Consider the following 15,615-nt stretch of genomic DNA (forward strand, 5'->3'; position numbering starts at 1 on the left):
ACTTCACTGCCAGCCTCCACCATGGAAAGGGCAGGTTAGAATCAGAATCTCCCGAGCTGGAAGGTACGCACAAGGATCACCGAGTCCCGCTCCCACGCGGGACAACCCCAAGAATCCCATGTGCTTGAGAGCGTTGTCCAAATGCTTCCCTAACTCTGGCAGGCTTGGGGCCATAACCACTTTCCCGGGTTGTACAGGGTCCTGTATGAGCCTTCCTCTCCTTTGGCAGAGCCTCCCTGTCCCAAGGGATGCCAGCGTGGAAGGGGACGAGGGAGGTTCAGCCCCCTGGACGGTGGTGCTGCAGGTTATAGGTTTGGAGATTAGAAGGTTTTTTGTCATACAGCTCGTTGCAACAGATGGGGCCGCACAGGTGTTACGGTTTAATGTGTTTTGAACAAGCTGTATATTTGTTTCCCTGCCTTTTGGGAGCAGAGCAGGGGTTCCTTGCAGGCTCCAGGATAATCCTACGGAAAACTGGGGACAAAACGGATCACACGGAATGGCTGGGTTTGGGAGGCGCCTCTGGAGAACACCTAGTCCAGCCTCCTGCTAAAGCAGGTTGCACGGGTTTGCGTCCAGGTGGGTTGCAAAGGAGCAGATGGGAAGCGGTTCCAGGGAGACAGCTCACTCCGGCTCCAGCACGGCTGTCTCAGCTGCAGCTCCCATCCCCGGTGTGAGAGGCGTTTGACAGCAGAGCACAAGGTTTTGCTTGTCACTAATGGCTCTGGCAGCGCTGCCGCGGCAGTGATCCTTGTCAGGACCTGAAATACCAAACTGCGAAGCTCCCTGTTCCTTCGGAGCTCTCCCACCCGGCTGTCAGCAGGCTCCTGCCGGCAGCACAGCGCTGAACCTCTCGTGTGCCGGTTTCGGGGGCTCTGCTTTGCCACCAGACGTGCTCGCAAACGCCTGCGAAGGTGGCAGCTGCTGGAAGGGGCCGCGCTGCCTCCCCCTGCCCAGGGCTGGCTGCGGCTGCAGCGCGCCGGGGCTGCTGGCAGGTCCCCTTCTTGTGGCACAGCCACCTGAGCAAGGCTACTTGGGGTGACAAAGGCGTGAGGTTTAAAGTGAAATTGCTGCTTCAAAGGAAGAGCTTTTAGGCATTGCTAATGCTGGAAGCAGGTGCCAGCCCGCTCCCGGACTGTCCCAAAAGACACAGCCCTGGATGGCAGCAAGGAGGGGCTCAAACGAGGGCAAAGCCTGCTTTCACCTCATTCTTGTGAGCCAGGGACACACACCTCTTCCCGGTGTCTGAAACAGCCCTTTCATTATGTTTATATTTAAAAAATCTAACAGTGACTAAAGCAGTTTGCATAATAAACAGCTCCAGAGCCAGAAATATTTGCCTGCTCTCGGTAAAAAAAAGGAAGTCCTCAGATCCTCTTCTGAAGACGGTAAGAAAGTGACAGAGTTTTCCCTTCGCAGGATATAAATATGCAGTGCAAATAGGTGGCTGCTGTCAGTGCTTACATTTTGATGTATCTCTTCAGATAGCCTGGCAGCGCCAGGTTATTTTAGTGTCAAATCAAAGCTCTGCTTGTGTAAAGAAGCTGAGGAAAGGTACAGTCTGTGTTGCAGCAGAGGATGGAAGCTCCAAGAAGACTGGAGGCAGTCCTGTGAGACACGTACCAGCCATGCATACTAAACCTGCCATTTAGTACACCGACAAGAAAACCAGTCTGTAAGAGCTGCTGCAGAACAGAAATAAATGTCTTCAGGTTTGGGTTGGGGAAGGAGGGGTGTTTTCTAGGCAGGCACGTGCTTCATTATCACATTAGCTAAGAGAAAATAAAGCTTTGGCCCCCTTTTACCCTCCATTTCCTTGTAGGAAAAAGAAATTTTAAGAGCCTGCTTGTACCAGAATAAAAACCTTGCGGGCTGATCGCTTTTTAATGCACTTGTGTGCAATGCACCAGAGCTGTCCTTGACTTAAACGAGCCAAGAGAGCCCAAACCTGCCTGATCTGCATCCCCCCTCAGCATCTCCCCGCGGTTCCTGCGGCCTCTGCACTCAGCCTGGCGCGGTGGCGTGCAGAGACCGATAGCGAGGGCTGAGCCGCACGGATAACAGCGACTGATAACGAGGGGTCCGCGGGACAGGGGCGCACCCCCCGCCCGCCCCGTCTCACTTGGAAAGGCTCAAACTGCCCATGAGCTGCTGCCTTTGAGGGGTCTGGCGCGGCGGGACTTTAGGGGAAGCGGAGAAGGTCCCGTAGCCCGCGGGGCCCCGTGGGGTGCGGGGGTGTCACTGCGGGGTTATCGCGGGGAGCCGGCGGAACCGCCTCCCCTCAGAGCCGCCCGCCATGCGGCCCTGAGGGCGGGGCCTGCGGGCGGGGGCGGGGCTCATATGCAAATACAGCTCTGGGGGGAGAGGCAGCGCATGCGCGCTGCGCGCACGGAGCAGCACGGGTTCTTACACAATGCATCGGGCCCGGCAGCGCGGGGAGGGGGCGGGGTCTCGCATGTAAATAAGGGCCGAGTTTTACCGCTCCATTGGAGGAGAGAGAGGAAAGGGCGGGACCGGATATGTAAAGCAGCGAGCCGGCGTAGCGCACGGCGGGGACCGGCGGGTCGGAGCGGTCACGCCGGCGGGGCGTGGCCTACATGCAAATCATGCCGGCTCTGGGGGCGTGGCTCGCATGCAAATGAGCGCGCGGCCGTTTCCCACCCCCCTGCCCGTCAGTCCTCTCCCCGCCGCTTTAAAAGGCGCCGCGCCTGCGCAGAGTGTCGAAACCGGGACTTAGTCTGTTACACAACCGCGCTCCGCTCCTCGCGTCCCGCTCCGCCCGGCGCTCCTCTGCCCGCCGCTCCTCCCGCTCCGCCCGGCCGCCCGCGCCTCCGGCATGAGCGGGGACCAGCTGCACAACGATTCCCAGGTGAGCGCTCCGTGCCCGCCCGCGGGGCGAGCTCCCGGGGGACTCTCGCCGCGGTGCCCGCATCCCCCCGTGCCGGCCTTGGGCTGGCCGCCTCGCCACCCCCCGCAGCCCCAGCGGGGGGACCGTGCCCTGCGGCCGCCCCCATGTGTCTGGGCAGAGCCGTGTCAGCCCAGCCGTCCCCCCGCGCTGGGATGGGGGGCGGTGGGAGCGAGGACCCGCGTGTGACCCCCTGGCTGGGCGGAGAAGGGGAGGGGGCGGCTGCCGCGCTCCCCCGGCTCGCTCCCCTTTGGGGGGCTCGGGAGGGTTCCCCTCATGAGCTGTGCGGGGCCCGGGGGCCGCTTCACCGGTTCCCCCATCACCTTCCGCATCGCGCTGGGCTTTCCTCATTTGGTGTCTAATTCCCCTAAAAACGGAGGGTTTGGGCGGGGGTGGGGGTCCCCCGCAGCGCCGCGGATCCGGGCGTGCTGACGGTGTGTCCCTGTGTGCTCTCCCCGCAGATCGAGGCGGATTTCCGAGCGAACGGTGAGTGCGGCCCCGGCGCGCCCCTCGCGCAGACATGGCGTCCCAGAGACTAAGTCCCGGCTCCGCGCTCACCGGCCCCATTGTTCCCATCGAGCTGCCAAAAGCGCCCCTTTCCCGCCGGGATCGGGCCCCCCCGACCCCCGCCGCCCCGAGTGGGGGCACCGCAGGCCCCCGATCCGGGCGCAGCGGCTCTGCCGGGGTCGCCTTTGGGCCCCGATTCCTCCCTGGAAAGTCGCCTTGTCGACGGTCGGGACTTAGTCTCTGCGCCATTTTCTTTTTCTCTCTCTCTCTCTGTGGCTTTTCTCTCCTTCTCCTCCTCCCCGAGCTGCCGCCGAGCCGCCTCTGCAGAGGCACTGGGCCGCCATCCCCGGCACCAGCCCCTAGTAACCGAGGGGAAAGCAAAGTTTTAGCTAAAAAAAAAAAAAAAATTAAATCCCAAGTCGCTTTTTTTTTTTTTTTTTTTTTTTTTTTTAAATCGCAGGCGCCCTCCCCCCACTGCTCCCTGTCTCTCTTCCTTTGAGGGAATCCCTCCCTTCCCCTAAAATGAAAGGTGATTGCAACATGTTGCTCTTTAAAAGAAGCTGCTGCATCCATTTTAAGATCAGTCTTATTCTCTTCCTTGCTGTTTAAATGATGTGACTTTACCTTGTTAGGTGGGGTTTTTAAATTATAATGAAAACCGACTTTAAAAAAACCTAACAGACCATAGTGAAGACAATTCCAAAGAGGTAGACAGCATCATCACTTCAGGGACTTTACAAGCTAACTTCATTTTGTTCAGGAACATTTACAGGAGTCCTGTAATTTAATATATACATATATGCTTATATGTATTTTTTGTGTATGTATATATGAATACATCTGCCTATCTGTCTATATGTATATTTATATTCCTATATATATACAGATGTATAATATTGTATTTTCTAATGATATTATCCACGATATTATCTTTGCTAACTTTTTCTGATAATTTATTCATTTTTAATAGGAAGCAAGCTCATTGCAAGCCTGCTGCATTTGATAGGTGCCAAATTGAAGGGCTTAGGTAGGGTGAAGGGGAGTTGAGGACATACAACCAACCTTTGTGTGTGTGTGTGTTGCTGTCACTGTTTGGGATGTGTGAGGAGCTCTGAGCTGTCCTCTGACTACTGAGGTGGTAGAGGACAAAAAAAAGGTGGTCGAAAATATCTGTTTGACTTCTAGTTACACTGATTTTTAGAATGCTTCTCTGGATGATGTCCACGTGCCTGGTTGCTTTGTAGGCTACTGTGTGTAAATATTTACAGATCTACGCTTGCGAGCACCTTTCTGTCAGTTTCTTGGAATGTGATTGTGTGTGTTTCAGCAGGAGCAGACAGTATCAGATATGTAGGTTTTGAACTCTTCATTTCCATTCTGAATTTACATTGGGGCTCTATGAATAATTTTCAGCAGGAAAAAAGGGTGCAATGGATTTCCCAAGAAGTACGGGTGTAGCTCTTGAAGTAATTTAAGCTTATATAGGAATGCTTGTAGCCTTATGCTGGAAAATACTTGTTTCATCTAAGGATCATTTTCATTTAGGGAAAAATATTCCCTGGCAAGCTTTAGTTATTTAGCACTGTTGTACTTAGAGGAAGTGATGTATATATGACCTTTCAACTCCATCTTCCAGTGAACCTTTCAGAGGGATTTTTCTCCTGTATTGCGACCATGTGCTGTTTTATTCTTCTAAGAGTTTTAGTCATACAGCTCTTAAAACTCCTATGGTTTTTATTTCTACCATGTGTTGAAGGAATTCAATACAGAATTTCAAAGCAAGACACCTTGGTGGAAAAACTGAATTCCTGGTAAATCAAGCACACCCAACAAATCCATACCAGTGTAGGCATCAGCACCCTTTCCCTCCTATTTGTAATTATTTGTGGCAGTCATGTAACATCGCTGTCATCGATCAGAGGCCCCTAAACCCCAAAACCCTTTTCAGGACTGGAAGGTAGGTGTAACCCTGTTGGTCTTGCTGAGGGAATAATGCTGAATAGACAGTGCAGTCTGACCTTGTGACTACCCCTGATCTCCCTGAAAACCTGTCGCCTCTGCTTGCTCTGAGCCTTGTTTCCTTTACACAGGAGCTCTTTGCACTTGTGCATTGGGAATTGTCACTCTCAGATGTGAGAACAGTGGTTCTCCTTCAGGCAGAACACCGAGCCTCTTGCTCTTATTTTCTTGTTTTGATCCTATTTAGTGGCACAGATTAGGAGTGGGTGGTAGGAATCCCAAGTGCCGGTTTCCACTCCCCCCTCAGATGTTTAGAATTGGTTTGTACTTTGATTATTATCAGGCAGCCCTAAACAGCAGAGCCAAACTGTCCTTTTAGGCCTCCTGTGCTTCACATTTTGAGGGAAGTTTTTCTGGGGGCTGGTACTGACTCATTTTAAGTGTTGAATGTAGCAGCAGTAAACATTTTTGTTAATAAAAAATGTTTTGGGTGACTTTTGGCTAGTGTATCAGTAATAGGGCAGCTTAAGCACTTTGAAGCTTCCTGTTGTTATTAATGTTCCTATCTGGGTCAGTGGACACACTACCTCGGGTTGTGGTCACACAAGTTGTTGCAGCTGCAATAGGTTGGGTGGATCTGCCCATTGCAGGTCTCTGGGCACAGCCCAGTTGTAGCTGGGAGCCTGGGTCTGGTTACACACCCCTTTCATTGATAGCAGGCTAGTGTTGGCTATGAGAAGGGTGCCAGCAGTAAATATGTGTTCCTGGCTATTTCTTGCAATTAAATAGCCAGATCACTCTAAGCAAGTGTTCTGGGCAAATTCCAACTTGAGTAATTGCATTCCATTTCAATATCCAGGTTCTCCCTCCTGTTTGGCCATAGTGGGTGTTTTTTTCACCTTAGCTGTATTTTTAGTATCCGTACGCATTGCAAAGAATTTTCCATGTTCAGTCCTAGCAGTGCCTGTTTGCAGACCATGCTGAGAGCAGTATTGTGCTGAAACAGCCAGCCTTTTCTGCAAGTAACATCCTTGCAGTCTTCAGCATTCAGAAGGGAAATGGAGTCCAAAACTGTTGTTTCCAACTACGGCTTGGATGCTGAAAATGTCCCCACCTCCACAGATTTGAAGTCTATTGAGTTTTGCCTTCGAGAGCTTTGTTACTCAGGTTGAATTAAGAACCTCTTACTATTGAGGGCAATGTTGAGACTAAAAGCAATTTATCTTGACTTTCAGCTCTCCCATTGTGTTTGCAGAGTGCAGTAGATAAAAATTACTTTTGTTTGCAAAATAATCAAATTGCATTCCAAAACTACTAAATTCCACTGACTGCTATTAGTGCCTTGGCTGCTCAGCAGCTTGTGATCAGAACTTGTGTAAAATCTAGAACTGCTCAGTGTGGAGACTGAGGACATCACCCCAAGCAGTGCTTTTTGCTTCCAGTTGATTTGACCAGTAATGTTAAGATGCAATTTGAGGTCAAGTATCACTGGAGTAACCATTACAGTGCATTAACAAGAGTCAAGTGTGAATTTGTCCAGTGTCACAAAGGTGGCTTCTGGAATTCAAACATGTTTGGAGTAGGGGCTTGCTTTAACAGTGAGTATTTTTTTGGGGAAAAAAAACCCTGAAGCATCTGCTGCAGCATCTTATCAGGAACTGGCAGGTTTCTTAATGTTGGCCCAAGTGCTCGTGGGGCATCTGTGTATTTATCAGGCTGGCAACATGAAGGAATGAGCAAGAGGGAAATTCAAATTAAATAACAGGAGTGCTGAACCAAATGCCTTACAAGTTAAGAAATTTCAACACGTTCTGTGTTTTGCATTAAATTCATGTTTCATGTATGATAGAGCTGTGCAATAAGAGGTGTGGGTGATTTAAATGCTAACAAACTGTAGAGCAACATAGCAGAGATCTTTAGGATTTCTCAGTGGTTGTGAAACAGTCTGTTGGAAACCAGATTTGTGCTTCCTTGCTGCTGCCTTTGCTGGCGCCTTCTGGATGGGTGAGAGTTTTTTGAAGGAGAGCAGGGCCACTTCTGGCATAGGGCTGTGTGTACCTCAGCACTGCTGTTAGAGCCCCTGTGCTAAACAAACTGCACAGATTTAGGAAGCGTGAAGGCACTGCCTGTGCTCTATGTGTGTGTGTGACATGTCAGGGGGAAACTGTCTTTTAAGTTCCCTGGGAACACGTCTCAGGAATGCTTTAAATGTCAAACGTTTGGCAAGGGATCCAAAGTACAAAAGGTAATTAATGGTATTTAGGTGCAGATTGATATCTCTGCTGAAAATTTCCTTTGCCTTTTCTGTGATACACGGAGATGAGAATCCAGAAGAATTGCTTGTTCTTCCTTGCATGGCTCCCTGCCCTCGCTCCAGACTGCAGTGCTGGTGATGAGCCTGCATTGTGGGAAGTGCTGCCCACAGCCTCAGAACAATGCTTGGGTAGTTTTAAGTCTGCAACCACTTAGTTGTTTGTTTGTGTTTTTTTAAATTTCAGAAGTATTTTATATAAGGCGCCAATCTCTGCAAAATTTCTTAATTTTGCTCTTGCATTGATTTTCAATATGTTCACAGCAATCTCTTGCAGGGTTTGTTAGGATATGACAGTGTAGCTTCACTATGGGAATCTTCAGATTGTGATAGGTGACAGTACTCTGAAGTAAATTTATCATTCATGACACTTCTCAGAAATGTAAATAAACATATTGTTGGTAAGCTGTTCCTCACTATCATGTGCTACATAAGTTCGTTGCATCTATTTTCCCCAGTGGAAGCCTCAGAAGGGCTTTGCTAAAGACCTTGAGGTCTGTTGTGTTAATTGTTCCGACACATTCAGCATTTAGTTTAAAACTTAATGGGTGTCTGGTGGGAGTGGGGAGTTGAGTGCGTTTCTGGGAGCTGGAGCCGGCTTGTGTTTTTGTTAAAACTCAGCAGAATTACTTAAATGTGCTGGAAGATGTGTTTCAGGGGTTAATGGCCCGTGTGTTTCTTCCTCCTGGCAGGTTTCCTTAAGCGGTTTTCCTTTTACTCCGGTGTTAAGCACTCTCTGTTATTAATGTGTTATCAGGGCTTCTTTGTTTGCTTTGTAAAACATGAAAAATTTTGAACCAGGGGACCTGTGTAAAAGTGTGGGTTTTTTTAACATGGCTTCATATAAATTAGACACACAGCTCATAAATGTGATCAAGCACAAATCAGATGTAATTTCATTTACAACTGTGACTTCAGATATTCGTTAGATAGTTCATTGAATTCCAACCTGAGTTGCACTGTCAGCAGAAACTGCAATAATATGTAATTATAGCAAGTACTTAACATCTCATTGACTCAGATTCCTCTGTTAATGATTTCACTGGATTCCTGTTAAAGTAATACCTGCTGAAGTAGCACAAGCCACTGCCCTGTTAGAGGGAGGCTCCAGGTCAGATTCTTCCTGGTATTGTAAATTGCTGCAGTTCTGCTAAAATCAGGAGCATTGACTGTGTATCTGCTTTTTTGTTACTGGACTGCCGGGGTGGACTTTAATGTCACAGTGACTTTAAACGAAATACAATTTAACCTAGGAAATCAGTGCAGATTTTTTTTCCTGTGGCTTTTCAAGATGGAACAGTTTCTCTTGCAAGTCCACTTGTGCTGATAGTTTCTCATATCCTTGTAAGATATGTAGTCATTCACAAATATTTACCTGTTTATTAAATTTAATTGTTTTTGTGCCTTCCAGTTTTACAGATACTGCTCCCCATTTTATAGAAAACTTCACACTTTGAAACATGGGAGCAAAATCTATTTAGTGTTACGTGTTCTGCCTGGGTTTTTGAAGGTCTGTGTCTTAGCTTTCCAAATCCAAGAGAAGATATTCAGTGTGGAAATCAGTGTTTATCACCTTGCTGTCCTAGTACTGTCCCTTTTGACAGAGCATATGACACATCTGCCTGTACCTTCTCCCTGCAGGACTCTCTGTTCTGAGCTGTTCAGCACTTTCAGCATTTAAATGTAGATCATCTTTAGATTTCAGAATGGTTCCTCCTGGTTGTGGGCTTGCTGTGGTTTCAGCAGTGAGTTTGCTAGTGTTCAGCTCTTTTGAAAAAAACAGTAGAAAATAAATTTAAAACCCACTTCATAGCTGCAGTAAAATTACTCCTTTTAAACAGTGTTCCCAATTACTGCTGTCCTTACTCTGCCAGTAGCTGCCTGCTCAGGCAGTTCCTCTGTGTCTGCTCTGGTGGCTTCCACTGTCCATCAGTGGTTGAACACTGGAATTACTATAGTGTGGAAATGCTGTTCCAGACAGAGCAGAGAGCCTTTTCTGCTGCAGGCTCCTGCTATTTCCTAGCTCAGCTGAACACTTTGTAGTAGTGGTTTCCTGGTGTGTATGAGACTCCAGTATTTTTAGCACAGCGTTTGTTCAAAATGTCCTGGCTGACATAAATGCTAAATAGTTCCAGTGGATTTAATGAGGTTTATAGTAGGAAATATTTTCATCTTGAATGCTTGCATTTTAAACTAATGATCTTAGTCAACTGCAGTCGTATCTTGTGGTGTCACAGCGAGAGTCAGGACATTTGGAAGGTGATGTGAAGAGAAAGAGTGAAGTTAATTTTGGATTCTTGTGACCTGCATGATATAAGGAGGATTAAAAAATTGGTTTTGGCTTCAGAAATATGAGCATACCTGCATGTTTTCAAGTGGAAATTTGGTTTCTAAATTTGATTTCTGTAGCTGCTCAGCTGAAGAACTAGTAAGATCTCCAGAGTTGAGAATGAAAGTGGAGAATATGGAGCAGTACTCAGTCTACCTGAAATTTATTCTTTTGTAACAGGTACTTACGACCAATGATTCTCAGACTTCTTTAAGGTAAAATTAGGATTTTTTAAAAATCTGTCAGCAGGAGCAGTGGCAGGAAATAGTTTTGTGCCAGTCCTTGCAACAGACAATAATCTGACAGATCCTCCAACACAACTGGTGGAGAGCAGACTTGATGCTTTTGGAGATGTGGGAGACCTTGGCAATTAGTTCTCTATTAATGATAGAGATGGATTTCTGTAATGAGGGAAGATGAGTAGGAGACGGACAGCGGTTCAAGTAAGAATTGCCTCACAGATTTTTTAGTTCTGGTGATATTTTTCATCATCTCAAGGCCTATTTCTCTGCTAGAATAAAATACTGATGCTTCACCCTGGGGAAGTTCTTGTTTCATGGCTGTTGATGGAATCTCAGCAGCTTCTCTCAAAGGTGGTTGCAGCAGTAGTTCAGTTTGGAAGAATGACTTGCACTGACAGCTGCTCTGGGTTTGGGATCTGCCCGTTCCCAAAATGAAGGAGTCCCAAGGACAGGCAGCAGTGAGCATGCCTTACTCTCCTGTCTTGGTAGCAGGGGCTGGAAAATGTCTGAAATGCTTATCTTGATGGGATGGGGGCAGTGCAGGCTCACTGGAGGCACAGCAGGAAAGTTGGTGTCAGTGCTTGTCACTCAGACACGGCAGACAGTGTCTCCTCAAGAACATCACCCTGCATTCCCACTTGGAGTACTTAAATCCTAAGTTTGCAAGGGTTGGCTTCTGAAATTGGGATGATGGCAGGGTAAATAGGGACAGCACCAGACTGTTGGGAAATGGTTTTATTTGGAGTCTCCTGTCAGTCTCAAAGAGACAACAGTTGCTTCCCACAGAGCTTCCGATCAGGAGATGCTTTTGGATTCCTTATCGATATTTTTGACGTGCGTGTATTTGTTCATGTTCACAAGCTGGCCATATGCTTTGTGCAGTTGTGAGCCCTGTGGGTGTCCCTGTATGTATTTTTATCTGATACCTTCGTCAGAGAAGGAACTCTTTAGGGAATGTTAGCAAGACAATGGCTTCCTTCTCTATCAGTATTGCAGTATGCTGAGCCTCATGGTGCCCACCAAAAGATGGAGATTTTCCTTCATAATTCTGCCCAGCATAGATGTCTTATGGACAGATGGGCATTCATGGAATTCAGCTTTGCAGCAGAGTAATTCTGCAGCTGCCTGTATCTTTCCATCACTGGAGAGAGATTAATTTCTGCCCCAGGAAAGCTTGGAGTGTACTTGTAGCTTCACTAAAATATTTTGATCAGTGTATATAACTCATCTTTGCCTGTGTCCATTAAACACATGTTCCATGGTAGGGATGTGCTTGTGTCTGGTTCTGGGTGGGATAGAGTTAAGTTTCTTCGTAGTAGCTGGTACAATGCTGTGCTTTTGGATTTAATATTAGAATAATGTTGATAACACACTGATGTTTTAGTTGTTTGGACAGCTAGCTAAGTGCCTGCTCACACTCTTCAGCTGCACTGTACAGCTGACAGTCTCTTTCACACACACAGCATTCAGCACATAGTGCAGCTTTATTTGGGGGAGAAATACTCATACATTCTCAATGAAGGCATAGTTCTGGTTCTTCAAGATGTCCATTTTTCTTCCATAACGTTATTTTTCAATGATTTTCTAAAAATAAGACCCTGGCAGCTTTTATTCCTTATTGCTCATTTTGTAATCCCAGTCACTGATTTGCATAGTGTTACTAATTTTTGCTGCAAGCATGTAGGACTTCAGTAGTTGAGTATTTTGCTGTCTTTAAGAATAAATAATAAGAGGGAATGAAATAGGAGATCTGGTGTTGCACATACATAAACTGCATACAGCTTTTCTGTCTTAAAACCTACTGTTTGGCTGCCCTGAAATTTTTACCAAATGCTTTGGAATTTCTGAAGTGTTTGGCTCACTTTACTACTCAGTGTATGTAGCAGGAGATTGGAAATTGTCTTGTTTCCATCCAAGTGTCATGTCAGTTTGGTACAGCTTGATGTGTGGTGGTGTCTAAAGGGAATAATTTTAAGAATTTTTAAGAACATTTTTTAAGACATTGGCCAGAGATGTGGTTTCATAGTTAAAAAGTAAATAAAATAATTCCTAGGAATGGAGCAATCCCCAGTACAGATAGCTTTTTAATTTTTCCTGGCATTTGTCACATACTCTGTTGCCTAACACAGCTTCTGACACACGAGAGCATGAACTTGTAGAGTGTTATCCAGAACATTTTTTCTTTCTTTTGTCACTTCTGTACACATTTGCAATTGAACAACATGGCAGCAGCTTTTCCTGTGTATGTAACATGGAATAGATGACCAGGGCAATGTACTTTAGTTGAACTTTTTATTGATGGCAATATTTTACTACTCAAGGCTTATCCTGGTATTTGAACAAGGGCCAGACTTGTCAAAACAGCTGTTCCTCTTCCTCTGAGGTTGTATTGTACTTTCTTGTTTTGGAGAGGTGGCTTATAAAGATCTAGGAGAGAAGCATCTGAGTGTTTTTCTCCCCTTTGAACTATAGTATCTCTTGAATATTTTTCAATAGCTGGAGGTAGAGTTGAGAAACATGGTGATCCTCTGACTAAAAGGTAGAGATTTCTGGAGTTAGGGTTTAAGCACAATTTGGTATTTTTTTGTGGTCTGTAAAAGCAGAGTTTTAGGAGGGGGAAAAATACAGGTAGTGGCAGGAGACAGTCACCCTGTTACATAAAGTCTCTTTGGGGACCTGATAGCCAGGTGAGAGGGCTGTATTCCCTCATCTGCTCTGCACCAGATGCAAGTGGATGGAGTTTGTGCTGTCCTTGGGGAGATTAGTAACTGATAAGTTGGCAGTTCTTATTCCAGCTTCTGGTTTGGTGCAGTGCTGCCTTGCCAGCTGTCAGCTTGTCTGGAGTGCTTGGTGCTCTGCTCAGGACATGAGGGTGAAGGGTGAATGTGAAGAGAGACTCTTTTGAAGCTGAAGGCAGGAGGCACCGGGGAGGGACATTTTGTTACTCATGGATGCTGTGTCTGGGTTTAAGGTCCTTTGTGCTCTCCATTGTTATCTTGTCCTAAGGCCATATTGTTTAAATAGGCAACACAGTGGGGAAAGAGGGAGTACTATGTTCTTCTCAGAGCTGGAGAAACCAGAACATAGTGGGAGTGATTTTTTTCCAGCACAGAAATAGATGTGAAGTTGTCTGACTAGGACTGAGATTTGGTTCCATCTTGGACATTTGCTTCTGACTTTTAATTCCTTCTCCAGCTTAAGACTGAGGTTCTTATCAAAGGACAGCATAAAGAAAAAAAGAATAAAAGGAGCTTCTGCAATTTTAGCATATTTTTGTATGTAAATCTCATCTCAGGAGCTAGAGTGGGCATTTTTTCCTGTGGTACTATATTATTGTATAAATGATACAGTACAAATTAGAAATGTTGTGTGGAGAGTTCTGCAATTAGTGAAATCACTGGATTTGCAATAGGGAGACAGTGCCTTCCTGGTTTGTGTGCAGGGTTCTGGTATCAGCTACGTCAGTCTCTTGCACCATACAGGCCACCTTGCTGTGAGTGTCTCCTAACTGGGCCTGGAGCAATAGGAAGAGCAAATTATGTCTTCTGCCAGTTTGTGAATGCTGGTTAGTGTGTGAGTAAGATCAGTTTTTGGAAAGATAAAATAGCTGGGATGGGCAGGTACTGGTTTAAACTTGCCTTAGGAAGGCACCTTACAAGTTAGACGAGCACTCTCCAGTTTAATCCAGCCTTTTGGGAAAAGGAAAGCTGGAGCTCTTGGGAGATCCATGTAAAGGGAATGATTCATTGCAACACAAGCAGCATGTACAAAATGGAGGGATGAAGTAGAGCTAGTGACGTACTCTGAGGTTTGTTCTCTAGAGTTAATGACCACCAGATGGGGAATAAAAGGCTGTCTGCTTTTCTTTTGAGGACTGGGAATGTCATTGAGGCTGTTAAAATGTGCTGTATCTGTGGTAATGCTGCTTGTGCACAGCAAACCCTTTGATGTGTGGATCAGAGTTAGCTTTCCTTGCTGGTATTTCCCCTCAACACTTGGGGTTTAGCATGGGTTTTGGCTGAAGATGAGATTCTTGCTGTGTGGTTTACAGTGCATCTCAGGGATACAGAGCAGAAGTCTTTGTGTGCTTTCTGCAATAGAAAAACTAAGGTGCAGGTTGTGTTCCCATGCACAGTGTAAATGGCCAGACACCCAGGGACAGTAGGTTCATGTGGGCAGAAACGCAGTGCGAGATGAGTGAGATGAACTCATAACAACAGTGACCTTGATTAACTTCTGCAGTGTTGCCCAATCCCTCTGTAGGTGTCATCTCCATCCATCTTTGCAGTAAGCAAGCACTGGCACAAATCAGTCTGAATGTCAGTGTTGTTCACTCTGATATTCACAAGTTGTCATCCTAGAAGTGTGTAGGTGTTTGGGTTACTTTGGCTTGCTCCATCAGACAGGACATCTCTCCAGCTGTCCAGGATACCTTTGGACATGACTGTGGAGAACATTTGCATTTTTCAAGAGGCTTTTACAATTTTGCAATCTCCTATCCTGCCTTCTTCCTACTCCAAAACCTGGAAGACTGTCAGAGGAGCCGTCATCTTGTCTGAGTCATGTTATCATAGCTGTGTATGTCACCTGCACTTCATTAGGGAGCATAAGCAGGCTGTCCTTGAAATACCTGTTTTTATGAGTAGATGGAGTCTTCTAATTTAAAATATGCTGCTCTCTGGATTTTGGTAGCTGTCATAAACAATGTCTTTCATCATCAGGTGGGCTTATTCAGCATCACCTATGTCTAAAGGAAGCTGCTTTCTGGGTTTTAGGCTGTTCTAATCATATAGATATAAAAAGTACAGCTTGGCCCTTGATGCTCTGTGCTTGGCAGCTTTAGTTGCCAGCATGAGGTCTTGGAAGAGCTCAGCATGGTGTAGTTTTATTTGCCCCAGTCTGTAGCTTGCCTGCAGTAGATGGAGGCTGCAGCTGGCAATAAGATGGCTATCCCAGTGATTTAATTCTTAAATTGAATCCTGGGCAAAAGGCTGAAGCAGTCGAATTGGCGAGTGCATAATTTTCTTGTTCCACAAGTGAAGGTGTAAAGCTGTTGTTCTGGAAGCACTGCTTTCTGTCTAACACATTTTCCCCTTCCCTCCTGTCCTGCCCTGTTGTTGTGACTCCTGTCCACTGATGCATAATCGTCAGTTTATGGTTTTGCTCCACATCACTGTCAAAACATGAGCTTGACTGTGCACAGCAAAATATGAATTTACATTTGAACCACAGCCCGAGTCAAAATTCTCCTTCCCTGTGTTCATGAATAGACTTCTCCTGCAACACTCCTCCTGGGCAATATTTGCCTCTTTCAGGAATCTGAAATTTTTAATCAATTTTCTTCCAAGCTGCCAGTGTTGTC

The 15,615-nt window shown here is 46.3% G+C and overlaps 1 protein-coding gene across 2 annotated transcripts in view; it reads left to right on the top strand.

Moving 5' to 3' along the window:
- The first annotated feature begins 427 nt into the window (after positions 1–427).
- Positions 428–15,615, top strand: part of TOP1 (DNA topoisomerase I) — a 68,213-nt gene continuing 53,025 nt past the window's right edge. Inside the window, exons 1-2 of one of the 2 annotated variants that reach the window (XM_079321806.1) lie at positions 428–2,869; positions 3,367–3,391. In XM_079321806.1, coding sequence (XP_079177932.1) covers positions 2,837–2,869; positions 3,367–3,391 — 58 coding nt within the window. In that variant the 5' untranslated portion in view covers positions 428–2,836. Of the gene's footprint in view, positions 2,870–3,366; positions 3,392–15,615 lie in introns of those variants that run through there. The other variant, XM_079321807.1, reaches the window with a different exon arrangement.

This window comes from Erithacus rubecula, assembly GCF_903797595.1.
Source record: "Erithacus rubecula genome assembly, chromosome: 18".
NCBI lineage: Eukaryota > Metazoa > Chordata > Aves > Passeriformes > Muscicapidae > Erithacus > Erithacus rubecula.